Genomic DNA, 24,149 nt, shown 5'->3' on the forward strand with positions numbered 1-24,149 from the left:
GCCAGGCCTGTCGGAACTGGCATTCCCCGCCCCACGAGGCGCTGCTCCCTGCTCCACGCTGGAGCCTGCTGACGTGCTCTCACTCAGGAGGCTGCGGGAAGTCTGGGAGCCACCATGGGTACGTAGCCCAGGGCGCCGGGGCCGGGCCCCCCCAGGGCAGGGGTTCGTGGGAGCCATCTGGCCAGGAGCAGAGGGCAGGAGACCTGCCTGGGGCCCTCAGAGGTGGCCACTCGCCCCACAGACACTCGGCAGCCAAACCCCGGAGATGCCACCTTCACCTTTGTTCAGGACACACGGGAGCAAGCTGGGCTGCCCTTGAGCCCCGTGGCAGCGAATTACAGGGGTTGGGCCGGATTTCACCCCCCAGCTGCCCTCCCTGCGTCTCTCTAGCGACCAACTTTGGCTCCTGTCGGGACCCTCGGCGGGGGGGGGGGCTCTGGAGAGCTCTGTCCCCTGCCACGTTCTGAGAGGGATAAGCCAGGCCCCTGCCCCAAAATGCTCAATAGCCTCCCAGCATGGGGAGTGCTGCCCCCCGCCCCTCTCTGGGACCCCAGGGCCATCCTGCCGCCCCCCGCCCCTCTCTGGGGCCCCCCCGGGGCCTCAGCGCTTCCCTGCCACCCTCCTCCCCCACCTCTCTGGGGCCTGCACAAGTTACCCCCAGCTGTGATGCCAGGCCCTTGGTGTTGCTCCCTGGCTCAAGGCCCTGCCACACTGAGCACCTGCGCGCCAGCCCCCACTGGTGTAGACGTGCCCAGGCTTCCAGTGGCGGATGCTGCCCCGACGGGCTCAGTCTAACCAAGGTGGGGGTGGCACCGTCCAGGCAAGCTCCAGCCCTGCGGGGCAGCACCTCGAGATGGCACCAGGCCCCGCACCGCAGGGCCAGAGCTGTGGCTGGATCAACAGGGCGGCTTGCGGGCCCAGCCTGGTGCACCCATCCCCCCCTCAGCCTCGCTCTCTCCCGGCACCAGGGGAGGTCCTGGTTCTGGTGGACTTTGCCGGGCAGCGGGAGGACGAGCTGTCGCTGAAAGCTGGGGACATCGTGCAGAAGGTGGGGCCGGGCCCGGAGGAGGGGTGGCTGCAGGGGGAGCTGGCTGGCAAGTCGGGGCTCTTCCCCCAGCAGTTTGTGCAGGTGAGTGGGGCAGGGTCGCGGAGCAACGCGCCGCCATGAAGCTGCAGAAGAGCGTCCCCCTGCCCTGCCTGTGGGGTGGGATCATCCCACAGAGCTCATCTCGCTGCTGCCTGCTGAATCCACTTCCCGGGGGACTCACCCACGCAGCCTGGCCGGCTGGGCTCTGGAGGTGGCGTGGCAGCTTCCCAAAGCAAACCTGACCTGGGCAGGGCCCCAAGTGGGTGCATCCACCCCGAGGTGTGCACCTGCCAGACAGCAGGACTCCAGGGCCTGGCATTCGGGTGCTGCTCTGCCCCCGTAGCTCCCTGCATTCTCTCTGTGGTGGAGGTGGGTCAGGCTCAGCTGTACTGGCAATCAGTGTGCAGGTGCAAATCCTCCAGTGTCCCAGCATTCCCCTGGGCCTACCTTCTCTCTGGGGGAGCGAGGCAAAGGGGTGTGGTCTGTAGGCCACACCCTCCTAAGTAACCTATATAAGAAAGACAGATGGCACCTTCTTCTCTTGTAGCTGCTACTCCAATGGCTGCTCTGGGTGGGGGCTTCTATGTGAGATGGGTGAGCGCCTGCTGCCTCGGGAGGCTGTCCTGGGAGCAGCGCTGAGCCTGGTGCCTTCCCTTGAATGGGCTAGTGTTACACCTGGCCACGAGAGAGGGCTGACATGGGCATTGGGGGCAGGGCTTTGCCTCCCCTGCAGCAGCTGGTTTCTGCAGATGCTGGCGAGTTTGTGTCTAAGGATCCTCAGGGATGGGGATCCTGGTGGCTTTTGCCTCCCTTCCCTGACTCTGGTGCAGGGCTGGGAGTCGGGACACTTGGGTTCTATTCCTGCTCTGCCCAGGCTGCTGAGGGAGCTCAGACCCGGTGCCCCCACCATGCCGAGCTGTCCAGTGGGCTCTGTGCCCTGGGTTGGGGCCGTTTGTCCTTCTGGGGCAGGCCTGAGAGACTAAGAAGGAGGGGCTAACCCCAAACAGGACCATGGTTGTTTTCTAAGTTTTGGGGGCTTCTTTTAGTTCCAGACTAACACGACTACCTCTCTAGGAGTGAGGGGTTAACCCTGAGGAGCCCTTCCTCTGCACAGATCCTAGCCAGTAGGGGGCAGGACAACCCCACCCAAGTGCCCCCCATGCCTCTCCAGGGTGCCCCAACCAAGCCCTCAGACCCGGTGCTACCCTCCCTCCAGCTGGGCCTGGTGCCACATGAACCCTGAGCGTCCCCCAGCACCTGGGAGCAGGTCTCCAAGGTCGCTGCGTCCCCGGGGCCTGGGAGTTTCACTTCCGAGGGGCTGGGGTGTGACGAGCTGTTTCACATCCCTCGGCGCCTTCCCCTGCCTGTCTGTCTGCCCAGGAAATCCCAGCATCGCTCATGGCGGACGGAGACCGGAGGTGCCCCCGCTCGACCCGCTTTGGTGAGTGGCTGGCGCAGGGCGCGCCACAGAACCAGGCCAGGGGTGCTGGTGCTGGGGCAGGAGCGTAAAGAGCACGAATTCCCGGCTCCCATGCGCTGCTGGGCGTGACCCGCCAGGTGGTGGGCGCTCTAGTGGGTGGAGGGGGGGCTCTCTAGAGGATTCAGGGTCTGAGACTGGCGTGGAGACGTACGTGAACATGGCCCTGGTGCTGGAGAGGTGGGGGCTGGGCGCCAGGACTCCTGGGTTCTGTCGCTAGCTCTGCCTGGGTCCCTCGGTGCTTCTGGGGGCTGGTCCCCTTTGCAAGAGGGGCTCAGCTGACCTGCTCAAGGCCGGTGGGCATGACACCTGCCCATCCCAGTCACCAGCCCCTCCTCCTGCATCCCCCGTCCCTGTGCCATGGCCAGCCGCTGACTGTGTCTCCTTCCCCACCAGTGTGTGCCATCCCCCCACACAGCAACAAAATGAGGCTTCCGCTCACCTCACCGCCACCCTCCTTGGTCTGCTGTTTTAATCAGCGGTGAGAAGGTGATGAGGGCTGAGCCCAGAGGTGCCCTCATTAGGTTTCAGAGTCAACACCCCTTCTCGAAGCACAGGGCAGTTCTCCCCCTCTGAGGTCGTCTTTCCAGCTGTCTGCTGGGTCAGGCAGGCTGGCCCCCTTGCATCCCGTTCGTTCCAGGCTTTCAAGCTTTCCTTTGCTGGAGCCCTGGCTGTTGAGTGAGAGCTGAGATGGTGGCGCGCAGGGCAGCATCGTCGGGGGAGGGGGGCAGTTTGACACGCTGCTGGGGGCCAGCCCCATTCCTGGGGTTACCAGGGTGTGGAGGGGGAATCCCAGGGTGGGCGAGGTCCTAGAGAGCCGCACGGAGGGATGCTGGGACCCCGCTTCGCCCTAGTGCCAGCCCAGGGAGTGGGGGCCGGTTGCTGAGCTTGTCCCCCAGTCTCCTGTGCCCGCCTGACGTGCCTCTCCCGCCGCTCCACACCAGCGAAGAAGCCGCCAGTGCCAGGGCAGCGCTGGTGCAAGGTGCATTTCAGCTACACCCCGGACAAGCCAGACGAGCTGCAGCTGAAGGTCGGCGAACTGGTGCAGGTCCTGCAGGAGGTGAGCAGGGCTGGGGGGCACCTGGGGCCCCCGTGCACGTTCCTTCCTGGGGGCAGGGAGGCCGGAGCAGCGGGAGGGTTGTTTCCTGCTGTACGCTTGGGGCTGGGTCGTGATGCTGTGGGCAGGGACCGGAGTCCTGTAGGAGCAGGGGCCAGGCTTCAGGTGGATACAGCCCAATAGCAGAGGGCCACGGCCAGCCGGTTGCTGCCAAGGCTGCCCCATTTCCAGCCTCCCCGCCCCTCTGTGCCAGGCCGGCAGCGCAGGGCAGGGTCTGCTTCCCAGCTCCACTGGAGAGGGGTAGCCAGCTCCCACCCTGCCACCTGTTCGCGCACCAGCAGCCCAAGGCCAGGCGAGTGCTCCAAAATCTGCGCTCATGTCTGCGTCGGGAGGAGCATGGGGCGAAAGGCCAGAGTCAGGCAATGGGAGCCCTCAGGAGGGGCAGCCTGGCTGGGTTCTAGCCCTACCGGATTTCCTGCTGAGGAGCAGTGGGGGGGAAGGGGGGATCCCGAGCCAGGGTGTCTCCTGACTTGGTCAGCTCAGGCTGTGTCGACAAGAGCCCTAGGGCATGAGCTGTTGGCCAGTTGGGCTCAGGAGCAAAGTTCCCTCTAATTTTTTTCCCCATGTGTGTGTGGAATAAATTTTATGTGCACTGACACGTGTCGATGTGCACCACCAGTAGAGGCACAGGCTGCTGGCTGTGGGTGCCTGACCACAATATAACAGCACACAGCCGCGCTGCGGGTTAGGGTGGGAAGAGGCAGGGGGCATTGCAGGGCGCGCTGTTGGGAGGCTGGGGTTTGGCTGGGACACCAGTGGTGTCTCCCAGTGCCCGAGGGAACGGCCAGCATGGGGGCTGGCCGGGGTTCTGTCCCCGCAGTGGCAGGGGTGACACCCTCTGAGCTCAGCTGCTGCTCTGGGTGTGCTCGGCCTCGAGCAGCCGCTGACCCTTCTCCTGCCCCTGCAGATCGAGGATGGCTGGTGGCTGGGCAGCAAGAACGGGCAGGTTGGTGCTTTCCCCTCCAACTTCGTCCAGGAGCTGCCCCCAGGTAGGAAGGGTGGGGAAGCAGCAATGGGGCTGGGCCCGTGGGGCATCAGGCCTGCCTCCCTTCCCTGCACCGCCCTGAGCCTCCCCCCAGGAGAAGCCCTCCGGTGCAGCAGCCCAGGGGCTGAGCTGGGAAGGCCCCAGGGCATGACGTGTGAGCCCCAAAGCATGGGGGAGGGGAGGGCCTGTGTGCATGGGCCCTGTACCCCGGGGGAGCTGACCCTGTGCTGGCAGGTGGCTGCCGCTTTGGGTCAGAGCAACATCTGTGCTCCCTCCCCCCTCCCCCGCAGGGGGCGGTCACGTCCCCGGTGCCCTGAGATAACCCGCTGCCCCCCATGTGTGTGCAGGGCTGGCAGCCCCAGAGCTCCTGAAGAATGGGGCTGGGAAGCAGAGGCCGAAGCTGACGGATGAGACCTTCATTGTGAAGGAGGCGGAGAAGGTGAGTCGGGGGGCGGGGGGGGCCCTGGCACTGCGGGCAGAGGGACGGGGGAAGGGCAGTCCTGGGATTCACCTTCCACGGTCCCCTCCTGTTACCTGCACAAAATTCTCTGTCCAGGGCCCCCACCCGCACCCGTTCCTAGGGCTCGGGCGTAACCTGACGCTCTGCGGGGCCTTTTACCGTGAAAGAGCCTCACGCCACAATAGCCTCCGTAACCTGCTTATTAACCATCACCAACTCCCAATAGGACAGATGAGCTCTCCTTGCTGCTCCGGATCAGGCCCGGCGGGGGGAGTGCCGTGTCTGCCCGGTGTCGCTGGCACTGCCCGGTTGGGGTCTGGCAGCTCTGATCTTGGCCCTGTGTCTGGAGTCGGTTCCCAGAGTTTCCTTTTGGACCCCAGTTCACGGAGTGAAACTTGAGTCCTGCTTGGCTCTACCGTAGCCAATTACTTGGCTTGGACTCTACTAACCAGTCCTAACAGACTGGAACCGAATTATCTCACCAATCACCCACCCCCCACCCCCACCGCCGTAACTGATTTACACCTAGCGAAATGAATTATCCAGCAGGCACACAATTAAAACCCGACGAGTGGTCCTGTGGCGCCTTCGAGAGGAACAATTATAAATATATCGTATCATGCGCTTCGGTGGGCAAAACCACCCACTCCTTTTTCCACTCTGCTCATCGGAGGAAGTGGGTTTTGCCCAGCCAAAGCTCACGCGTCTCTGTTTTGGTTGGTCTCTGCGGTGCCACAGGCACACGCCTTGTTTTCGGAGTTACGGGCCGTCACGGCTGCCCCTCGGAGACCACTGAAACGCAGGCCGAGCTCACGCAGACAGACAATGGGGAAGTGGGAACGGTGATAATAGAACAATAAAGGAATGAGGCTTTCTCAGCCCCCGCTATGGTCCGTGGTTTCTTGCCGGGCCAAGTGCTGGCACGCCGAGTTCTCTTTGCTAGCTTCAGAGCTTTCTTTGTCTGCTGCTGCCGGGAGCCGATGGGGCAGGGTCTCCGCTGTCTGGTGTTGCACTCTTCTAGGGCAATTTAGGTGGACGGAGAGGAGGCAACTCCGGGCTTCACAGCTGAGGGCGGCTGCTCCTTCTGTCCCACTACAGAGGAAGGCCTGGGGCTTTGGGTCTGCCAGTGCGGGGACAGAAAAAGGCCTGGATAGCTGGTGACCTGACCCCCCCCGGCTGCTCCTGGGCCGGGTCATTGAGCCGCTGGTGGGTGCCGACCGCGGGCCCAACTTCCGCCAGTTGTGGGGGGGAGCGTCCGTGGGGGAGTCTGCCTCCTGGAGTGTTCTCGGGCAGGGGTGGCAGATCCATCCCTCCCCGCCTGCAGCTACTGCCCACTTCCCAGCACGAACAAGCCTCATGTCTCTTCCACAGCCAGAGCCCCCCAAGAAGCTGGAGAAGCCCAGCCCTGCAGCCCACAGTGAGTAAGGCCCCCCCTACGTGCCCCGGCCCCATGCAGCTCTGCTGAGTGGCCGTGTCCCCCGCAGGGCCCTGACCGGAGCTGTAGCCGCTGGGAAGGGAACACCCAACTGCCCTCAAGGGGTGATTCCCAGCCGTTCCCCCGGGGCAGGATGGGTCCCTCCCACCCCCCGTGCAGGGAAGCCACTTGCCCCAGGGTCTGGGAATGGACCCTCGGTGCTCCTTCTGCCTCATGCAGCGTCTATGGGGCAGGGGAGCCCCCCCCCCTTTCCATCCTGAGCAGGGTCCAATTCCTGCCCTGCCTCTGCAGGTGCAATGCCCTGGCAGGCTGGTTCCTAGAGCTCCCTGAGGGTGTGGCGGGTCCTTTCTCTGTGAGCAGCACCCCCGGGGGGGGCTTTGCTCTGAGTCTTCTCCCCTCTCCCCCCCTCCCTCCAGACGGCCCGGCCGAGTACTGCAAGGCCTTGTTCGACTACGAGCCGGAGCTCCCGGACGAGCTGCCGCTGAAGAGAGGGGACGTCGTTCGGGTTCTCCGCAAGGTGGGTGCGAGGGGCAGTGAGCTGGGGGAGCCGAGGAGGGTGCAGGGGGAGCTGCCAGGGCGAGCGGTGAACCCCCTGGGGGTGCTGATCTGATCATCTCTCGGGTGGGGAAGCCAGACCCCGGGCCAGCTGCCTGCCCCTAGCCAGAGGGAGCTCGTTAGTGACTCCTTGGCCCGTCACTGGGGCCTCTGGGCGCGACACAGCCAGCCCACAGCTCTGGCGCCTTTTGCTCCAACACCAAACCCGAGGGGTGGAGCCTAGCGCTGGAGGGGTGGAGCCTAGCGCTGGAGGGGTGGAGCTTCTAAGTCTCAGCCCCACATCTCCCCTGTGCTGTGATTGCCCCCCCAGCCCCTGCAGTCTCAGACGGGCTCCAACACCCCTGGCTCCTTTCCCAGCTGGGGGAGCCCCGCTGAGCTGTTCTTGCTGCTGGTCCCATTGCCGCCACCCTGATGCCTGCTCCCTTCCCCCCCCCGCGGGTAATGCACCATCCCTGTGGGCCTGGCCCTCCGGCCAGGGAGGCATGGGGCACAGGGCCGTGATCCCCTCCTTGCATGGGGGGAGCTGTGGGCACCCGAACGAACCTCCCCCCCAAGCCTTTTTTACTGCCCCTCCTGGCTGTGTGCCAGGGACGGCTGCAGCCTGGGTGTTGGGGGCACCCTGAGCCCCTCCTGCTCAAGGGGTCTGGCCCTGGGCAGGATTCGCTGGCAGTGCTGGGTGCCACCAGGGAGCCAAGCAGGCTGGAGGGGGGGAGCCACCCCTGGGCCTTGGGCCTGTGTTCACCCCCTGTGCTCCAGGATGCCTGAGCCTGTGGCCGGGGCGCTGGGCCGTGCCTGGGGGGGGGGGGGGCTTGGTGGGAGCCCCCCGGGCCTGAGCTGGACGCTCCCCACTTGCCTTGCAGGAGGCGGAGGAGGAGGGCTGGTGGGAAGGGGAATGCGACGGCAAGAGGGGCTTCTTCCCCGACAACTTTGTGATGCTGCTGCAGCCCCTGGCGCCCAAGGTGAGTGCTGGGGGGAGGGGTTCCCTGCCTCAAGGAGGCCCAGGAGGCACACCTGTCCGGGGGGGGCTGGCCTGGGGGCGGGGGGCTCTGACACCAGGAGCCCCGTTGCCGTGGGGGAGGGGACTGCGGCGCTCCGGGTTCTGCGTCCCCACACCGGGAGGCGCCGGCACCCCAAGGGAACAGCTGGGGTGGCTCATGGACACGGGTGGGGGCCAGATCGAGGTCTCTCTCCTTCCCCTGGGCTGGGGCACCAGGCAGCCTCGGTGGTCAGCCAGGAAATGCAAATGGCCAGTGGCTTGCCCTGGGCTGTGCCAGTGCCTGGAGCTGCTGACAGGGCGCCGGGGGGGGGGGGGGGGGGGGGGGGGGGGGGGGGGGGGGGGGGGGGGGGTGGATAGGACCCTCCCCAGCGCAGGGAGGCTGATGGCCCCTGTTCCTGCCCTGTGTGGCGCTGGCCGCTCCCGGCTCAGGCGCTCGAGCCATGGGGCAGAGCACAGCCAGGCCCTGGCGCCGGTGCCCCGTCCCGCTCATCGTGCTCTGCTCTGTTGCAGACGAAGGCGGTGGTGCCCTTGCGGAGCCAGGAGTCGAGTAAGTAAAGGGCCCGCGGAGCTGGGGGCCTGGCGGTGGGCCCCACCCTACTCAGAGCTCCCAGCCCCGCGCCGTTGCCAAGCCGATGGCCGAGCAGGCAGCAGACCGGCCAGCCTGGCTCTTGGGGGGGCCTGGCCAGCCCTGCAGACTGGATTAGATGTGGGCTCGTCAACACAGCAGCCGTGGGTCCCAACACAGCTCACCATTGGCACGTGTGGGGGCCCTCCGACTCCCCCTGCTAGGCTGCCCGGCCTCTGGGTAGCTGGCTAGCTCCCTGGGCAGCGAGCAGGGGATCTGGCAGGGCCTGGGTGAGGGAAGAGGCTCCCGAGTCGCAGGGCTGGGCAGTGATGCTCTGCAGTTCTGATTTCCTTTCTTGCGAGGGTGCTGGTTTCCTCCTGCATCACGTGCCCAGGGCACTGGGGCTGAGCAGCAGCCTGGGGAAGGCTGGCTCTGAGCAGAGCTCTGGGGAGCTGCGGGCCGGCTCCTGCGGACGGCCGGTGAGCTCAGCCGACTGGGCCCAGGAATCCCTGCTGCAAGCATGAAGGCCCCGGGCGTGGTGGCGGCGGCAGGTACCCGGGTGCCCTCGGCGCTGTCTGTGGCACACGCGTGGCGTGGTGAGGAGGGGAGCGCCCCCTCCTCTGAGCTACCGCTGGCTGCGCCAACCCTGTGCCTCCTGCTCCAGGCCCTTCGCCCTTGGGGATCCCAGTGTGCCGGGCCTACAGGCGCTGTCGGGCGGGGGCGGGGAGACCACAGCTGCAACCCAGGGCTGTGGGGGGTGGGGGCGGGGTTCAGCGGCCCCGACTGCATCATGGAGACGGTTCCTTTGGGAGCCTGCAAATCCCTCGCTCCAGCGTTTCCTCTCAGCGGAGGGAGGGTGGCACCGCCCAGCCAGTCTCTCCGTGCCCCCCCCCCCCCCCCGGGGTCCCCGGGTGGCTGGTTATTTCTGAGGAGGTGCTGGGGGCTGGCCAGACCCAGCCGGGCCTCTGCTGGGAAGTGGCAGACGGAACCCGCTGCCCCCGCGGCGCTTCTGGCCCCGGGCTGGGTGGCTGGGGTTTGTGTGAGCCGTCCGTGGTCGGGGCTCGGGGTAGCAGAGGCAGGGCTGGCTGGGAGCCCAGCCGCCCGCTGGGAGATGGGGCCAGTGCTGCTCCGGGGAGAGCTCGCAGGGCTGTGGTGAAGGGGAGCAGCCCTGGTGCTACACGTGCAACCTGCCCCCTAACCCCAGCTGCCCCCGAGCTCTGGGGGGGGGCGGGTTGGGTCTGGCTCCCTGCTTGGGCCTTCAGCCCCCCTCTTCCCGCAGGTGGGGGAGGGAGGCTGTTGGCGGGAGTGGGGGCTGCTTTGCAGCGGGGAGGCATCTCGGTGGGGACCTGAGGCGCCAGTGCCGGGCCGGGGTGGGGGGGAGGTGCCGGTGCAGCAGCCGGCAGAGGAAGTGCAGACCACAGACGCCACCTCTGGCGGGGGAGCGTGGGCCGCGTGCGACAGGCGAGCGGCGCTGGGTTTTCCGCGGCTGTGGGGAGAGACTCGGCGCGTCTCTGGGGGATGGGCCGGCTCTGAGCTCTGGGGCCAGACTCTGGGTGCATTTTGGGGGCGCTCTGGGCTCTGAGATCCCAGCTGCTGCCATGCACCCCCAGATGCAGGGTCAAGCCCCCCCCCAGGGCCCAATGGGGGGCAGTGACCCTGGCAGTGCAGACAGTCCCAAAGCCCTGCTCTGAATTCCATCCCCTGCAGCCCCTCTGCGCGCACACACAGGTGCTGGGAGCTGCTGCGGGAGGGAGGGGGGGGGGCAGCAGCTCCGGCTCCCCGGATGCGCCAGGCGGGGCTGTGGGGGGGCCAGCCCCGTGCCTCTGACTCGCTCGCCTCCTGACTCTCAGTGCGGAGTGAGCATCTCTGCGCCGCCCGCGGGGGTCTGAGGTGAGCGCGAGACGCCATCTTGGAGAGCCCGTGGGCGTGGGCGCCGGGGGAGAGACCCCTGCGGGCAGGGGAGCAGGGGCCAGGAATGGGTCTGGCGTGTCCCCCGTCACGGGGCTGGGTGCACCCGACCCATGTGAACGGTGAAAGTGCCTGGGGTGGCCCCAGCTCCTGCAGGTGATGGCTCCTGTGCGGGGGCCGGGGGGAGAGACTCCTGGGTGGATGGAGCCAGTCCCAGCGTGGGAGGGAGCAAGGCTGGCTGCCTCCACCAGGCCCTGGCATCCGCTCTGGCCAGGAGGACCCGAGCCCAGCCTCCCGCCCAAGGAAGGGGCTAGGAGAGCAGGGATGGAGCCTGGAGCAGGCCCCAGCCGTCCAGTGCCTCACTGGTCCCCTTGCTCCTCTCTGCCAGGCGTCAGGCCGGAAAAGAAAGTCTCCAGCACCAGCAAAGCGGAGCCGCGGGCCCCCCAAGAGCACAAAGGTAGGGGAGGGCAGCGGGCGCCGGCTGGGCAGGGGCTCCGGGCCAAGTGCCAGGTCTCCAACCTGCACAGCTGGGCTGCTCCCCCCGCCTGGAGGGCATGTGCCCGGGGCACACCGCTGGCTAATAGAAGCCTGCTGGTAAGGGTGGGGCATGAGGGGCTAGTTCTGATCCCTCAGCTGGGTCTACCCCTGCCCTGGGGCCGCTCCTTGGGCAGCAGCCGCCACTTTCCCTCCCTGCGCCCCCGGGAGGCTGGTCCACAGGGAGCTGCGGGGAAGGGCACTGCCAGGGCAGCAGCACGCAGCCCTTTGCTTCCTCCATTAGGCTGCAGACAGCCTGCCCCTTCCTACTTCTGCTCACCCCCTCCCCGGCCTGGCTCTGGGCTGGGGGAGGCGAGAGCGCAGCGGGCAGTGCGGGCGGGGGTGGGGCTCCGCAGCATGTTGCCAATCTCCTGCAGCGTGATGTGGCTGCGGGCACAGGTCGGGGCTCTGCGCTTCCGTGCCCCCAGGGCAACCGCCCCAGGTCAAGCTCCCTCGGCCTAGAACGTGCTGCCGGCCCTGGGCTGCTGGTGGGACCCGGGCCAGGGCAGCCGCTGGTGGCCACTGGCCCGGCGGCGCTGGGAGCCGTAACTCCTGGGGAGCAGCCTGTCTCCGGCGGCTCACCCCGCCCCCTGCCCCGCAGAGGCCAAGGTGCAGAAGAAGATGGACCCGCCCAAGATGAGCCTCCCTGCCAGCAAGAAAACAGCCCCCGCCCCTCCTGTCCCTGCCAAGACCAAACTGGCCTCCAGCCTCCCCCCCAGGTGAGAGGGGCAGGGGAGATGCATCGGGGAACGTGCCCAATTGAGGGGGAAGGGCAGGCAGCAGCCGGGCACCGGCATGAGTGAGGAATGTGACTAGTTCTTGGTTGCTAACGACTTCCGCCCCCGGGGCAGGGAGTTGTTTGCGAGGAGGCGGGTGACAGGAGAACGAGAGGCGGCTCATTCGGTTAAGGGTCCTTAAATGACCCTGCCCTGGTTCCCAGGCCCTCCAGTGGAGACAGGACACACGGGGTAGGAATGATGGTCTGTTTTCAGAATGGGGGGAGGTAACTGGGGGGGTGCCCCCTCCCCCAAGGATCTGCGCTGGGACCAGGGCTCCGGATCCCTTCTTGCAGATGGTGTTAAACAGGGAGGCGGCAACGTTTGCAGATGATGCAAAACGACTCCAGAGCGTTAAGTCCAAAGCAGCCCGTCCCCTCCCCTGTGCGGAGGGCAGGTTCCAGCTGGCGCGGGCGGGGGGTTGGCGTGGGCGGCCCCTTCGGGTGGGAGTGGGGACTTAGTGCTGTGTTGACCCCCCCCCATGGGACAGCAGCCTCTTCATGCAAACCAGGGGTTCATCCTGGTGTCCGGGATGGGCACCTCCCCGCTGCCTGTCTGGGCTTGGCCCCCTGCCTCTGGCACCGCTAGTGCCACCACCGGCCATGCAGTGTCTGCAAGGGGTGAGCGACCGAGATGGGCCGGGCAGTGGCGCGAGTGGGATGGATACGGGGGCTGGGAGGCAGCGCACGAGGGGACAGGGAGTGGGGAGCCTGGGGGCTGTTAGCCCCTCTCACGTGCAGGAATGTCTGTCGGTTGCTAGGCCCCCCTGCACCCCGGTCAACTGTGCCCCAGCCAGCAGGGAGAAGAGCAAGCCCAAGGACCCAGGTAAGCCTGGGGCCACCCGGCACGTGCCAATCTCTCCGTTGCAGTGCGGGTGACTGACATTGCTCCCTCTGGGGTCCAGCGCAGCCCCAGGCCGAGCTGCCAATAGGTCGCTGAGCCCGGGGCCAGGCCTGCACGAACGGAGGCGTCTCCTGCCCCTGTGGGACTCAGGGCATCGGGGCAGGGCTGGCACCTCCTGGGGTTGCTCTGCTTGGGGCTCTGAGCAGGGCTCCGGCGGGGCTCAAAGTGAGGAAATCGCCCGGGTTCGTGTGTAAGGCGTCCACGTGATGGGCCGGGTCTCCCGGCGCCGGCTCGCCTGTGCGGAACCCAGGTGTCCGGCCAGCGACCCAAATCTCTCCCTGACCCCAGGAGTGACAGGGCGGGGGGCAGCCCCACATTCCAGGGGTGGGGGCGGAGCTCTGTGGGGCTGCGCACTGCCTGGTCTCTGGCCCGCCTGGCTCGGCACAGTGGCTGCTGCAGCCGCCTCGTCCGGCTGTAGCCCTGTGGCTTGCGCTAGCCCGAGGGTGCATGGGCAGGGCAGGTGGCACAGCCTGAAACTGGGATCCTCGTGCCCAGGGCCGCCGCCGGCCCTGGAGCTCAGGGGCTGTGCCCAGGGTTCACGCTCCTGCCGTGTTTGCTGATGGAAAGGGCAGTGCCGCTGCCTCTTGACTCTGCAGATGCAAACGGCTTTGATGCCATCCCAGTCTGCAATGCCAAGCTGAGCCACCCCACCACCACGCGGCCCAAAATGCCAGGCAGGAAGCCGCCCAGCCAGCCGCTGCCTCGCTCGCCGGTGAGTGCCTGGCAGTGCCCCGCGCCGGGCTTGTCGGGGGGAGGAGGAGAGGGAATGGGTGGAAACACCACGCTGGGGGTGCTGGAGCTGCTGCCCACCGCTTCTCCGCCGTGATTGCCTTGTGTCCGGAGAGTGAGCGGCTCTGCCCACTCTGCATCACGCCCTGAACCTGGCACCCTGGGACTGGAGGCACCGGAAAGCCCCACTCCGCCCCAGTGCTCCCTCTGCGTCGGCAGGAGCTGGCGTATGCTCAGCACTGGTGGGGGGCAGGGTTCCCACCCAGGATCCCCCGTCTCCTGATAGCTACTGAGCCCCAGCACTGGGCTCCCAGACTCTGCCGGGGAGCCCTGTCGGATGGGACGGTGGCGCTCTGCAGCTCCCGCCGGAGGAGCTGGGGTTAACGTCACGTGGGGGGCTGGGGGCAGGGGGAGGAGAAGCAGACGAGCAGGGTGCCACGGGTCCCCCCTTGCTGCCAGGGTCGCAGCAGGGACAGGAGTGAACGCGTGGGGCAGCCCGGGCAGGGGTGCTGTGCTAGGGGTCAGGGGAGCTGCTTCCTGACCCTGTGCTGGCCCCTCCCCTCTGCAGAGCCCAGCCTCCAATCTGGAGGGATGATAGGAATTACTATAGAGAACTTTCTGGGTGTCTGGCTGGTGAGTCTTGCCCACATGCTCAGGGTTTAGCTGATCGCCATATTTGGGGTCGGGAAGGAATTTTCCTCCAGGGTAGATTGGCAGAGGCCCTGGAGGTTTTTCGCCTTCCTCTGTAGCATGGGGCTCAGATCACAGCTGGAGGATTCTCTGCATCTTGGGGCCTTCAAAGTATTTGAAGGCTTCAATATCTGAGCTATAGGTGAGAGGATTATTCTGGGAGGGGTGGGCGAGATTTTGTGGCCTGCACTGTGCAGGGGGTCAGACTAGATGATCATAATGGTCCCTTCTGACCTTAAAGTCTGTGAGTCTGAGTCTATGAGCGCCCAAAGGGGAGCCTGGCTGGGGGGACCCATTTGCCTGTCAGCCAAGGGGCTGGGTGCCAGAGACCCACTGCCTCCCCAAGGGGCTCTTCCTAGAGCTCTGTCCAGTGCTCATAGGTGGGGGTGCCCAGCCCCGAGGCTCCCCAGTGGCGGGGAGACGGGCTGGCCCAGCCCTGGGCAGGAGGATCCCAGTTTCGAGCTTTACCATGTTCCCCATCCGTTCCGCTCCCGCAGCATGCGAAGGAGCCCCCAGCCCCACCCAAGAGCAGCGTCCCAGCCAGGGACCCGGAGAGCCCGGCTGACCCCCCCAAGGCGCAGGAGAAGCTGTCCCTGGAGGAGCTGATGGCTGAGATCCGGTCCCTGCGGATCCTGATGGACCTGATGAGGGTGCAGCACCAGTGAGTGGGGCTCGGCGTGGGGCAGCTGGGGGGCAGCTGGAGCGCTCTGAGCGGCCTTCCCCCACCCCCAGAGGACAGCTCCTGCGTGCAGGCAGCGGTGGGGGCTCTGCTTCCCAGCCATGTTTCCGCTGCATCTCTTCTGGGCTGGTGGAGGGCCTGGCCTGGCCTGCCAGCCAATGCGCACATCCTGATCCCCTAGTCCCAGCCCTGCGGCCGACCTGTCGGAGCAGCATGGCCCGGCTGTGTCCGCCTGACCCCGCCGAGCAGTGAGTCGGCTCAGGGCACCTGGCTGGAACGGGAATAGTGTCCCTGCCCTGTTTGTGCGGAATCAGGTGGCCTCTGGGGACCGACCCCTGCCTTGGGGAGATGGAGGTTCAGAGGTGAACTTCGTGGGGGTCCCTGCTTCCCACGGGGCAGCCCCTGGCCCCAGGCCTGCTCTGTGGCGTCTCGGGGCCCCCAGAGAGCCTGTCCCACCAACTCTGCACTGCCCTTGGCAGGAAGGACGTGGAGGAGCTCAAGACGGAAATGAAGGTGGAGCAGGCCAAGCGCATGGTGCTGCAGGTGAGAGCCCTTGGGATGCCGGGCTGCGTGGGGGTTGCCTCAGCCCCTCCCTCACTGGGACCCCTCCAAGCCAGGCTTGTCAGGGGGGCGCTCAGCCCTAGCACCCCCCACTCGCATGCTGCTGCAGGGAGCACGGAGAGCAGCGTGTCCGGGGGGAACCCCCCTTCCCTCTGCCCGTGGGGCGTGCTGGGGCACCAGGCCGTGGGTCTGCCGGGTCAATGCGGGAGATGGTGCGTGGGGCTGGATCTAGAAGTGTTAACAGCTGAGCAGCAGGGTCACTGGGTCATCATCATGTCTGGTACCCAGACGCCACATTCAGCTCTTGGTCACAGTGACCCTCTCTCCTCCCAGCGGCCACCTGGGCTCTGGGTGCCTTGGAGGCCCTGTGCCGCATGCAGGGTCAGCGCTCCCTGCCTGGACAGTGCCAGGCATGGGGCAGGGATTTGCCCTGAGTCGCTGGACTCCCACACGTCTCCCCTTGGCAGGTGGAAATCGAGAGCATGAAGCGGATGCCTGCCCTGGAAGCCGTGGGTGAGGCGGGAGCAGGAGCAGCTGGGTCGGGCAGTGACGGGGAGGAGCTGCCGGCCCTGCTGTGATGTCCGCTGTGTGCCTGCCTCGTTCCGCACCCTCTGCCGGGGCTGTTGAACTTGCAAGAGAGTCGCTGGCCACCGATTCCCCTTCGTGTATGTTCACCCCGAGGCCGGCTCCCTGCCTGGCACGCCCAGAACGCCGCCAGCTGGTCTCCTGCAGCCTCTGCCCGCTGGGCCCTCGGGGGCCGCTCTGCGATGGCCCCTGAGCACCGTCGTGGGGGCACAGCCCTTCGCCCACTGCGGGTGCCGCTGGGCTGACTCTGGGGATGCTGGCTTTGGGGGACCCTGCTTGCTGGGGGCTGCCAGGAGAGCTAGTGCCCTGGTTCTGCTAGGGCAGCGCTAATGCCAGTGACACACAGGCCTGGGCTCCACAGCCTGGCTGCTGCCTGGATTTACCCAGTGCTGGCATTGTCCTCCAGGCCCCACCACCTGCTCCGCTCCCAATTGCCTGCCGATTGGCCAAAGTGGGCCCTCCTGCCTGGGCCAGGCTGCCCCTTGTCCTGGGAGCATCTGTCCCTCTCCAGAGACAGGTCCTGAGCCCGTCTCCCCTCCTCCTCTCTGGAGCTGTCCCAGCCTTGGGCCATGCTCATCCCCATGCTGTTGCCAGCCCCTCCCTTGCTGGGGGAGGGAGATAGCCACCTGAGCCCTAACCCCCGCCTACAGCCCTGAGCTGACTCAGCCCTGGGGGCCAGGGCATGGTCTGAGAGGGCTTGGAACAGCTTTGCCAGAATGCAGGCAGCCCTCTGCATTGTGCTGGTCAGCAGGCTGCCTCCCCCAGCTAAGCCCTGTTCCATCTTGCCCTGTTCACATTAGGTCACTCGGTTGGCCAAGCCGTCCCTGGGCCAGACTTGGGTGCTGGATCACCTGGTCAGCCTGTGATAACGCCCGCAGGCTGGACCCAAATGGCACTACAGCCCCCCACAACTCCGAGCTAACGCTTGTGTCCTGTCTACACTAGAATCTAGTTCTGCTGACAGAGCGTGGGTGTCTGGTGTGACCTGGCTCTCAGCCATCCCCCTTCCCACCGGGAGCCCTGTCCCGCCTCTTTGGCCATCTCGCGCCCTTTGAATCCTGAGAACTGGGAATCTCTCCCTCACTCTGGGAGCAGCTCCCGGCCCTGCCCACCGGTTCCGATCCCATGATGCTTGTCTGACATGGGGATGAAACAGCTGTGAATGTCCCTTGCCCCCCGAGCTGCTATCCCACAACTGCCTGAGATTTTAGAAACTTATAAATATGTGTTTAAAAAAAAAAATTTAATAAACTATTTTTATATCAATCTTAGCCACTACCTGGCTGCTGGAGTGTCCTTTACAGCAGCATCCATGATGTGCAAGGCGCTGCACGAATGTCAGGAGAAAGCTGTTCCCTGCTCCAGTGAGTCAGAACAGTCCAGTCTCAAAGTGCTGGGGAAAAGGGGACAGCCCGGGAGCCAAGAGCTCGCTGCCGATCAGCATGTCAGGTTAGCTCCACACGGTGTCTTTCTCAGTCTGTACTTCACACAACGCGTAGCCAACCTGTGGAACTCCTCGCTAAAGGATGTCGAGAGGACCAAGGCTATGACAGGGTTCAAAGAAGAGCTAGATACGTTCATGGAGGATGGATCCATCAATGGCTATTACACAGGAAATGGGCAAGAGAGGAGGGATCACTTGATGGGGCACCTGGCATTGGCCAGTGCTGGAGGATAGGATCCTGGGCTAGATCGACTGACCTAGTCTGGCCATTCTCCTCATGAGTCTGGGGCAGGTGAGAAATTCCCAGGTGAGGCTAGTCTGGGTTTTCTTTGCCTGGTTAAAAGCAGCCAGTGGGCAAGGGTGTTCCAGGCGCCCCCAACCCTCTTCTGGCAGGGCAGTGCACATCGGCTGCCTTGGGTCCGCTCCAGTGAGGAATCGGCCCGTCAAGGTGCAGCGTGACTCCTCTGCAGCATTCCCACTCCCGCCATAAGGTCTTAGCACGGGCAGGGCGATCGAAATCGGCCCCTGTGCAGAATGCGACTCTGAGCTCCTGTCTCCTCCCCACCACAAGGACCCCAGGCATCCCTTTACCCTCCCCCCCATCCACTGCAGCCTCCCCAGCACTCTGCTTCCTGCCTTGGCAAGCCCATTTCTTCTTGGCACTCCTGCCCCCCAGAGCCTTTACTCCTGGGGGAGGGGGCCCACCTGGCACCAGCCCCCTCTCCCTGTTTACTAGCTCGGTGCAGGTCGCAGGTCAGCACATGCCTCCCTGCATTCTTGGCAGCCTGCTCACCCTGGGGCCAGAAGGGCACATCTGGAAAACATCTGGGGCCTGTTCCAGCTGGCAGCAGGGGGCTGGGCCCTGGTGGGAATGAGCTATTTTGGTACACAGGGCTGCCGGGGAGGGGGCTGTGGCTTGCGGCGGGGGAAGGTCGGTCTCTTCTCCCCCTCTCAGAAAGGCCGGGTGGAAGCAGCTCTGGGCTGGGCCGGATTCAGCACAACTCCAGCAGCCGGGCCCCAGCTTTTTGCTGCCCAGGCGCCAATCCGTCCCATGCGACAGGCTGAGTGGACAGCCCCCTGGCACCGTGTGGCACCGTCCCATCCCAGGCAGGTGCCTCTCGGCTGCTGCAGGTAACTGCCAGCTGCTGGGAGTGAGAGGTGCGGGGGATGCCCCCATGTGGCCTGAGAGCCCAAGGGGGGGCCGGCCGGGGGGCCCCTTGCCTGCTCCAGCAGGCGCATTCCCGCATGCCCTGGGCAGTGTTTCCAAAAGCTCCTGAGCAAACAGCAGCGCAGGCCGGGGCGCAGAGCAGAGGGCAGCCTTGAATCAAGGGGTGGGGGCAGGCTGGGCTAATCCCGCCCTGCTGGCAGCCAGCCAAGAACACCCCCCCCCCACCCCTCCTCCCCACAGATCCAGGAAGCAGCCAGTGACTGATGGGGGCAGGTCAGATGCTGCCGGAAAGGGACAGCAGCTAATTTTAGCAGGAATGCTGGGGCCGGGGAGGGGAAGGAGCCTGGGAAGGTTTCTTCAGCCAGCAGCTCTCGCATGGGGAGGGGGGCTGGGGCTCGGGAAGGAGGCGAGAGCTGGGCCACGCACTAGATTTGCTGGGCCAGGGAAACTGAGGTGCAGAGTGGGGGGGGTGTTGGTCCCAGCCACACAGCAACTGGGTGCAGGGACCGGGATGGCAGGCCGGGCTCCAGGGGGGCGCCACCTTGCCCTCTCTGCAGGCTGGGCCACGTTCAGGGGGACCCTAGGGAAGAGCGGTGCCCACAGGGAGCAACGTGCCCAGGGGCTTAGCAGAGCTTTGCCGTGGCTGGCTCCCCTGGCGGCGAAGTCCCTGGCGCTCAGCATTGGAGCCAGGCGGCTGCCGCCACCAACCCAGGAGTACGGCAGCTGGGCCTAGATCCTGTGCAGTTGCCAGGGCAACAGGAGCCTGCCAGTGATGGGTGAACTCCCTTGGCCAGGGCATGGGGGCCCCCCCGGCAGCGCTGCTCCCCCCCCCCCCAATCCCACTGACTCAGGGCTGGGTGCCTCCTGGGGGTAGCAGGCACAGAGGCCCTGCTGCGCTGGAGCCTGTCTGTGCAGGGCTCCCTGCTCTCTTCGGGCAGGGTCACTTGGGGTCTGCCTGGAGGAGACCAGCCGGGGCGGGGAGGCAGCCGTGGCTGCCATGAGAGACCGTGCTGCGTCCGGGCAAGGGGGCTAGGCTGTTTCTCAGAGCCCCGCAGGGCTGGGACCCATGTGCTCTGCCCTGCCTACAGCGAGCTCTGCTTATGCTGCGCTGCCCCGCCCAAGGGGCTCTCCAGGGCTGGGCCCCGTGCTGCCAAGACGGCCCCTCGGTGCGAGCTGGGTGCTGCACGCAGACGAATCCTGGCGTAGAGATGGTCGCGTGCCCTGAGCATGTGGCCGCTATTACTGTCCTGTGCCAGCGCCCAAGTGCAGCTCTGGGAACAGGCTGCCGGGGCTAAGCTGGCCAGGCACCTACCAAGTGGGCTGGAATGGCAGTGTGGCCCAGCAGTCAGAGCAGGCGGCTATGGTGGAATTGCACGGGAAAGTACCAGGGACCGACCACACATCCCCTGCTGAGCCGGCAGGGGCCTGGCTGCGGTGGGGGGGGGGGGGGTAGCGCTCCCTGCCTTGCAGGCGCTCACTGGGGAGGGGGGAATCGTACCAACAGCTCACGATGCAGCCGTGTCCCTTCACCGCACCAGGCCACCCCAGTGTCCAAGAGCAGCGCGGCACACAGCTGGGAGGGACAGCCCCCCCCCCGGAGTGGCTCCCTGCTGCCCGGAGGGGGGGGGAATTGCATCTCTCGCTCTGCAGGCAGCTGTGGGAGGCGGGGGCTGAGCGTGGCTAGGATGTCCCAGCTGCAGCCAGACTCGGAGACCGTGGGAATGAGCGACCCTTCCTGCGGCAGAGAGAGTTTGCTCCAGCAGCCCCTTGCATCTGCCCATCCACGCCGCAGCAGGCCCCGGGCTTGGCAGGCTGGGAGCGCATGAGCCGTGTTCCCGAGCACCTGGGGCAGGGGGCTCCTGCGGGAAGATGTGGGGGCACCAGCAGGCAGTGGGGACGGTTGCTGTGCCGCTAGCGGGGCCCTGCACAGTCAGTTGACGGGAGCAGGGCCATGAGGAGCTTGGCTCCCTCACTCAGCCAGTCACGCGCAGCTGGCGCCAGCTACCGGGGAGTTTCTGGGGGCCACGCCCGTGGTGCCCCGGGCAACAGTTCCAGACTCTCAAACTCTCCTGAGTCAGAAAGAAGCGCTTGTAGGGAGCCGGGTCCGGCATGGGTAGGGGCTGCCGCTGCCGTCTCGCTCGGGGAACACTAGGGCAGCCTGGCTCCGTGCCTACGGTCAGTAGTAGTGCACTCTGCCCACGGTGCCCGTGCCCAGGATGTCCGGCTGACCGTTGCGCCAGATCTCCCGGATGATACGCTCCCGTTCCTCCAGCCGCTGCGCCCGCTCCAGCTCCTCTGCCGAGGCAAAGACGTTGACAGTCAAGGGGCCATCTGCCGGGCTGTGGTTCTCCAGGGGGATTTCCGTAATGGGCAGCAGGGACTCCACCGCCACGTTGTCCACCGTGTCCTCGTCCTCCTCGTCCTCCTCTTCGTCCTCGCTGACGTCCCGCAGGCTGCGCCGGGGCTGGGCCGGGAGGCTGTGGGTGTGCGGCTGGCAGGAGATGCGGATCACCAGCAAGCAGAGGGTTAACACCAGGCCGAAGCAGACGCCCAGGACAAAATAGAGGCCGAAACTCTCAGGATTGTCTGGCACGGAAACAAAGGGGAGGGGATTGAGTGGCAGGACCTGTCAGCCGGGGGCAGGACGGGCCGGGTGGGCATGTTTGGCGGGTGGCAACCTCTCCCAGGGCTCCTGTGGAGGGGCCCAAAGTGGGGGGAGGGGGGTTAACCTCTGCCCTGCTCTCCTTCCCATCTCCCCAGGAGTATCTAGTACCCAAGGGGGCAGCCCAGAGCACAGCCTCCACCCCGGACACCCACCTCGGATGTGGGCGTAGGCGGCCATGCTGTTGCTCAGAAGTTCCATCTCCCGGTTGCGTGTCTCCATCGTGGCTCTCCCCTGGCTGAAGGGGGACGTGCCCGCTGCACCTAGGAGAGAGGGGGCTTGAAAAGGGGGCTGCCCAAGCACCACCCCCACCCCCTGCCTCAGCCCCTTGTCCCTTCCTGCTTCCCAGTGCTGGCTGGGGAAGGCCATGGCTGTCTCGGGGCAGGGGGAAGGACAGTCCAAGGGCACCCGGTAAGGACCAGCCATCATACCATTGCGGGATGAAAGCCGGCCACTGCCCTCGGGGGGGTCCTGTGACGGCTCCTCACGGGACACAGGAGCCTGGCCCAGTTCAGAGGAGCCTCGCTCCCCTCGGGCCCCTGCCAACGGGGGCTAATCGCACCAGGCCACTCCAGGAAGGCATTCCAGCGCCCACAGAACAACACACCCCCTGCACGGAGGGGCGTCTCTGTGCTGATAGCAGCATTGGCACCACCCCTTCGCCACAGGCGATCGGGTCCCATCGCAGCCTGGTGCTGAGCGCCACGCGGGGGGAAGGGGGCATTGCTACAGCTGCTGCCCTCCCGTTAGCAGGGGTGCTGGCTCCCAGAACTCAGCCGGGGTGCTGGGGGGGGGGGGGTGCTCATTTCTCTTAGGCCTTAGCTCGTTCCCCTGGGCTGGGGGAGTTGTGGGGGCTGCAGGCGCCACTTAAAACCTGAGCCGGCCCCAGGGTTGGCTGCCGGGAGCTGTGGTGCTAATCACCAGCAGAACCATCCCGTGACTGTCAGCCCCGCTCTTCCTGTCACACGCTTGCACCGCCCAGTCCCAGACACCCACAGGGAATTCTTTCCCCCAATATGCTGCCCAGGGCCCTGGGTCCAGGTGCTCTCTATAGTTCGGGGAGGGGGAGGGGGAACCTTTTTTGGGTTGGGGGCTGCTGACCTACAGAAAAATCAGTCAGGGGCTGCACACATGTGAAAAGCAACAAAAACCCCTCACTGACATGGCCCCTGACTGACAAGGAGAAAGACCCACATTCTCCTCACACACCAGAGCCTGGGAGAGGAGGGGGGGGCAGCCTAATAGATTTTGTGTGCTCCAGCCCTGCAGTGGGGCGGGGAGGGGAGCTGGAGCACCAGCATAGGTCGGAGGGGGGAGGGGTCCTGAGCCCTACGGGCTGGATCCAGGCAAGCCAGGGGCTGCATCCAGACCAAGGGCCTGAAGTTCATCACCCCGCTATAGGTCGTGCCAGGGGGCTACTGCCCCAGAGAGGAGTGTAACCAGCACTATCCTAGGTCACACACCGAAAGAACCACTAAACACCCCCCCCCACACACACACACACACATGCACAGCACTTTACAGCGCTCTGCAGCCCTCCCCGAGGATGGGGAAACCGAGGCACAAAAGGGGGAAGTGACTGGTGAGCGCTTTAGAGCCAGGAATTGAACCAAGCCGTTTCCCCGCTCCCTGGCCTGGGTTCAGATCACTGTCTAGGCTAGTTTCCTGGGGCAGGCAGGACCTGCAGGCAGGGGATGAGTTGGTGTCTGTGGCACAGCGGGGGAAGGGGCGCAGGAGGGTTTCTGCACCGCATGAGGGCTCAAGCAGCACCCCCCAAAGATGAACAAGGCAACCGAGCCAGTGCAATGCTGCAGGCATTGATAGCCGGAGGAGTCGGGCACTCACAGACATGGGGGAGGGGGGCAGAGCTCAAACCTGCCTGCACAGCGAAGTGCAGGAAGATTGGGGGGGGTCCTTACCGGCTCGGGACACCAGGCCCTGCTGGAGGAGCTGCTGCAGCTTTCGGAGCCTTCCCACCGTGTGGTGCCTGGCGGGCGGAGCTGAGCTGCCCATTATGTCCATACAGATGCACACCAGGCATCTGGCTGCAGCATGCTGGGCAGGCAGGGGGATTAGCCAGGACGCGGCACCTCTAACAGGGGCCCCCTGTGGCTAGACAAGGGCCAGGGTGCTCGGGGCAGCACGTCCCCTCCCGCCAGCTCCCGGGCCGGCCACACGCCAGCCCCTCTCAGACAGCCCGCTAAGCCAGGCCAGCACCCGGCTGTGCCACGCCCCAGTCTGGCTCCGATGTGCCTGGGAGCGGCAGGGCCACTCGCCCCGTCCCACGGCTGGGACGCACACGGTGGACATGGCCGCTGGGGCAGGCCCCCACTGTACTAAGTGTTTCACAAAGCGCTTGCCGGCTGGGGGCTGTCAGGGACTAGCAGCAGAACGCTCAGGACCCGCGGCTGCCTCCCACCCCGCGATAGCGGGAGCCCTGACACGGCTGATGGCCGACCCTGGCGCTGGCCGTTGAGGTGCTCACACCTGGCCTGTGGGCAGGGGACCCCGTGGGGCACCAGCTCACAGGCTGGCTCCAAATAGCTTCACCCCACGGTGAGTGGATGGCCGGGACCTGCCCAGCCCTAGCACTGGGCTACTTTAAACTAGGCTTTATCTACGGCCCCCTCTCCCCATCAGTTACACACGGCTGGTCCAAATGGGGCTGGCTCACCCTCCGCACACTTCCCTGCCCCCCCTTCTGCGCTTAACTCCCCTCTTGGCCTTCCAGCCCGGGCAGGGGCTGGTTCCTTTTAGCCTCAGAGCCAAGCAGGTTTGCCGGCCGACACCAGCCTTTCCTCTTCCTCCAGAGCCCAGAACGGAGGCGGCGTG

General features: G+C 65.9%; 2 protein-coding genes across 6 annotated transcripts in view; one reads left to right on the top strand and one right to left on the bottom strand.

The window, feature by feature from the left end:
• Positions 1-17,287, top strand: MNMIP1 (manchette microtubule inner protein 1). Of its 3 annotated transcripts, none has more exons than XM_075908876.2 (17): positions 1-118; positions 969-1,129; positions 2,468-2,528; positions 3,509-3,624; positions 4,589-4,670; positions 5,014-5,105; positions 6,498-6,543; positions 6,978-7,078; positions 7,977-8,075; positions 8,624-8,660; positions 10,975-11,043; positions 11,722-11,839; positions 12,657-12,721; positions 13,396-13,511; positions 14,716-14,879; positions 15,377-15,440; positions 15,926-17,287. In XM_075908876.2, the coding sequence occupies exons 1-17, from the start codon at positions 115-117 to the stop codon at positions 16,034-16,036; spliced, it is 1,506 nt and encodes a 501-aa protein (XP_075764991.2). In that variant the 5' UTR covers positions 1-114; the 3' UTR covers positions 16,037-17,287. The 3 variants fall into 3 exon arrangements, with proteins under 3 accessions (XP_075764991.2, XP_075764992.2, XP_075764993.2); XM_075908877.2 differs by having other exon boundaries at positions 6,981-7,078; XM_075908878.2 differs by lacking the exons at positions 1-118; positions 969-1,129 and adding an exon at positions 1,160-1,681.
• Positions 17,268-24,149, bottom strand: part of EVA1B (eva-1 homolog B) — a 13,605-nt gene continuing 6,723 nt past the window's right edge. For all 3 annotated transcript variants that reach the window (XM_075908881.2, XM_075908879.2, XM_075908882.2), the window contains exons 2-3: positions 21,473-21,580; positions 17,268-21,241 (exon numbers count right to left, since the gene is read on the bottom strand). In XM_075908881.2, the coding sequence (XP_075764996.1) occupies positions 20,832-21,241; positions 21,473-21,539 (477 nt within the window). In that variant the 5' untranslated portion in view covers positions 21,540-21,580 and the 3' untranslated portion in view covers positions 17,268-20,831. The remainder of the gene's footprint in view (positions 21,242-21,472; positions 21,581-24,149) is intronic.

The sequence above is a fragment of the Pelodiscus sinensis genome, chromosome 26, assembly GCF_052426305.1.
Source record: "Pelodiscus sinensis isolate ZL-2025 chromosome 26, ASM5242630v1, whole genome shotgun sequence".
Taxonomy (NCBI): Eukaryota; Metazoa; Chordata; order Testudines; family Trionychidae; genus Pelodiscus; species Pelodiscus sinensis.

Excerpts from the sequence above, each read along its gene's own strand:
- MNMIP1 (XM_075908876.2), top strand. Across the intron at positions 7,079-7,976 it reads TCGTTCGGGTTCTCCGCAAG|GAGGCGGAGGAGGAGGGCTG; the intron begins GTGGGTGCGAGG and ends CTTGCCTTGCAG. Across the intron at positions 12,722-13,395 it reads GAGCAAGCCCAAGGACCCAG|ATGCAAACGGCTTTGATGCC; the intron begins GTAAGCCTGGGG and ends TTGACTCTGCAG.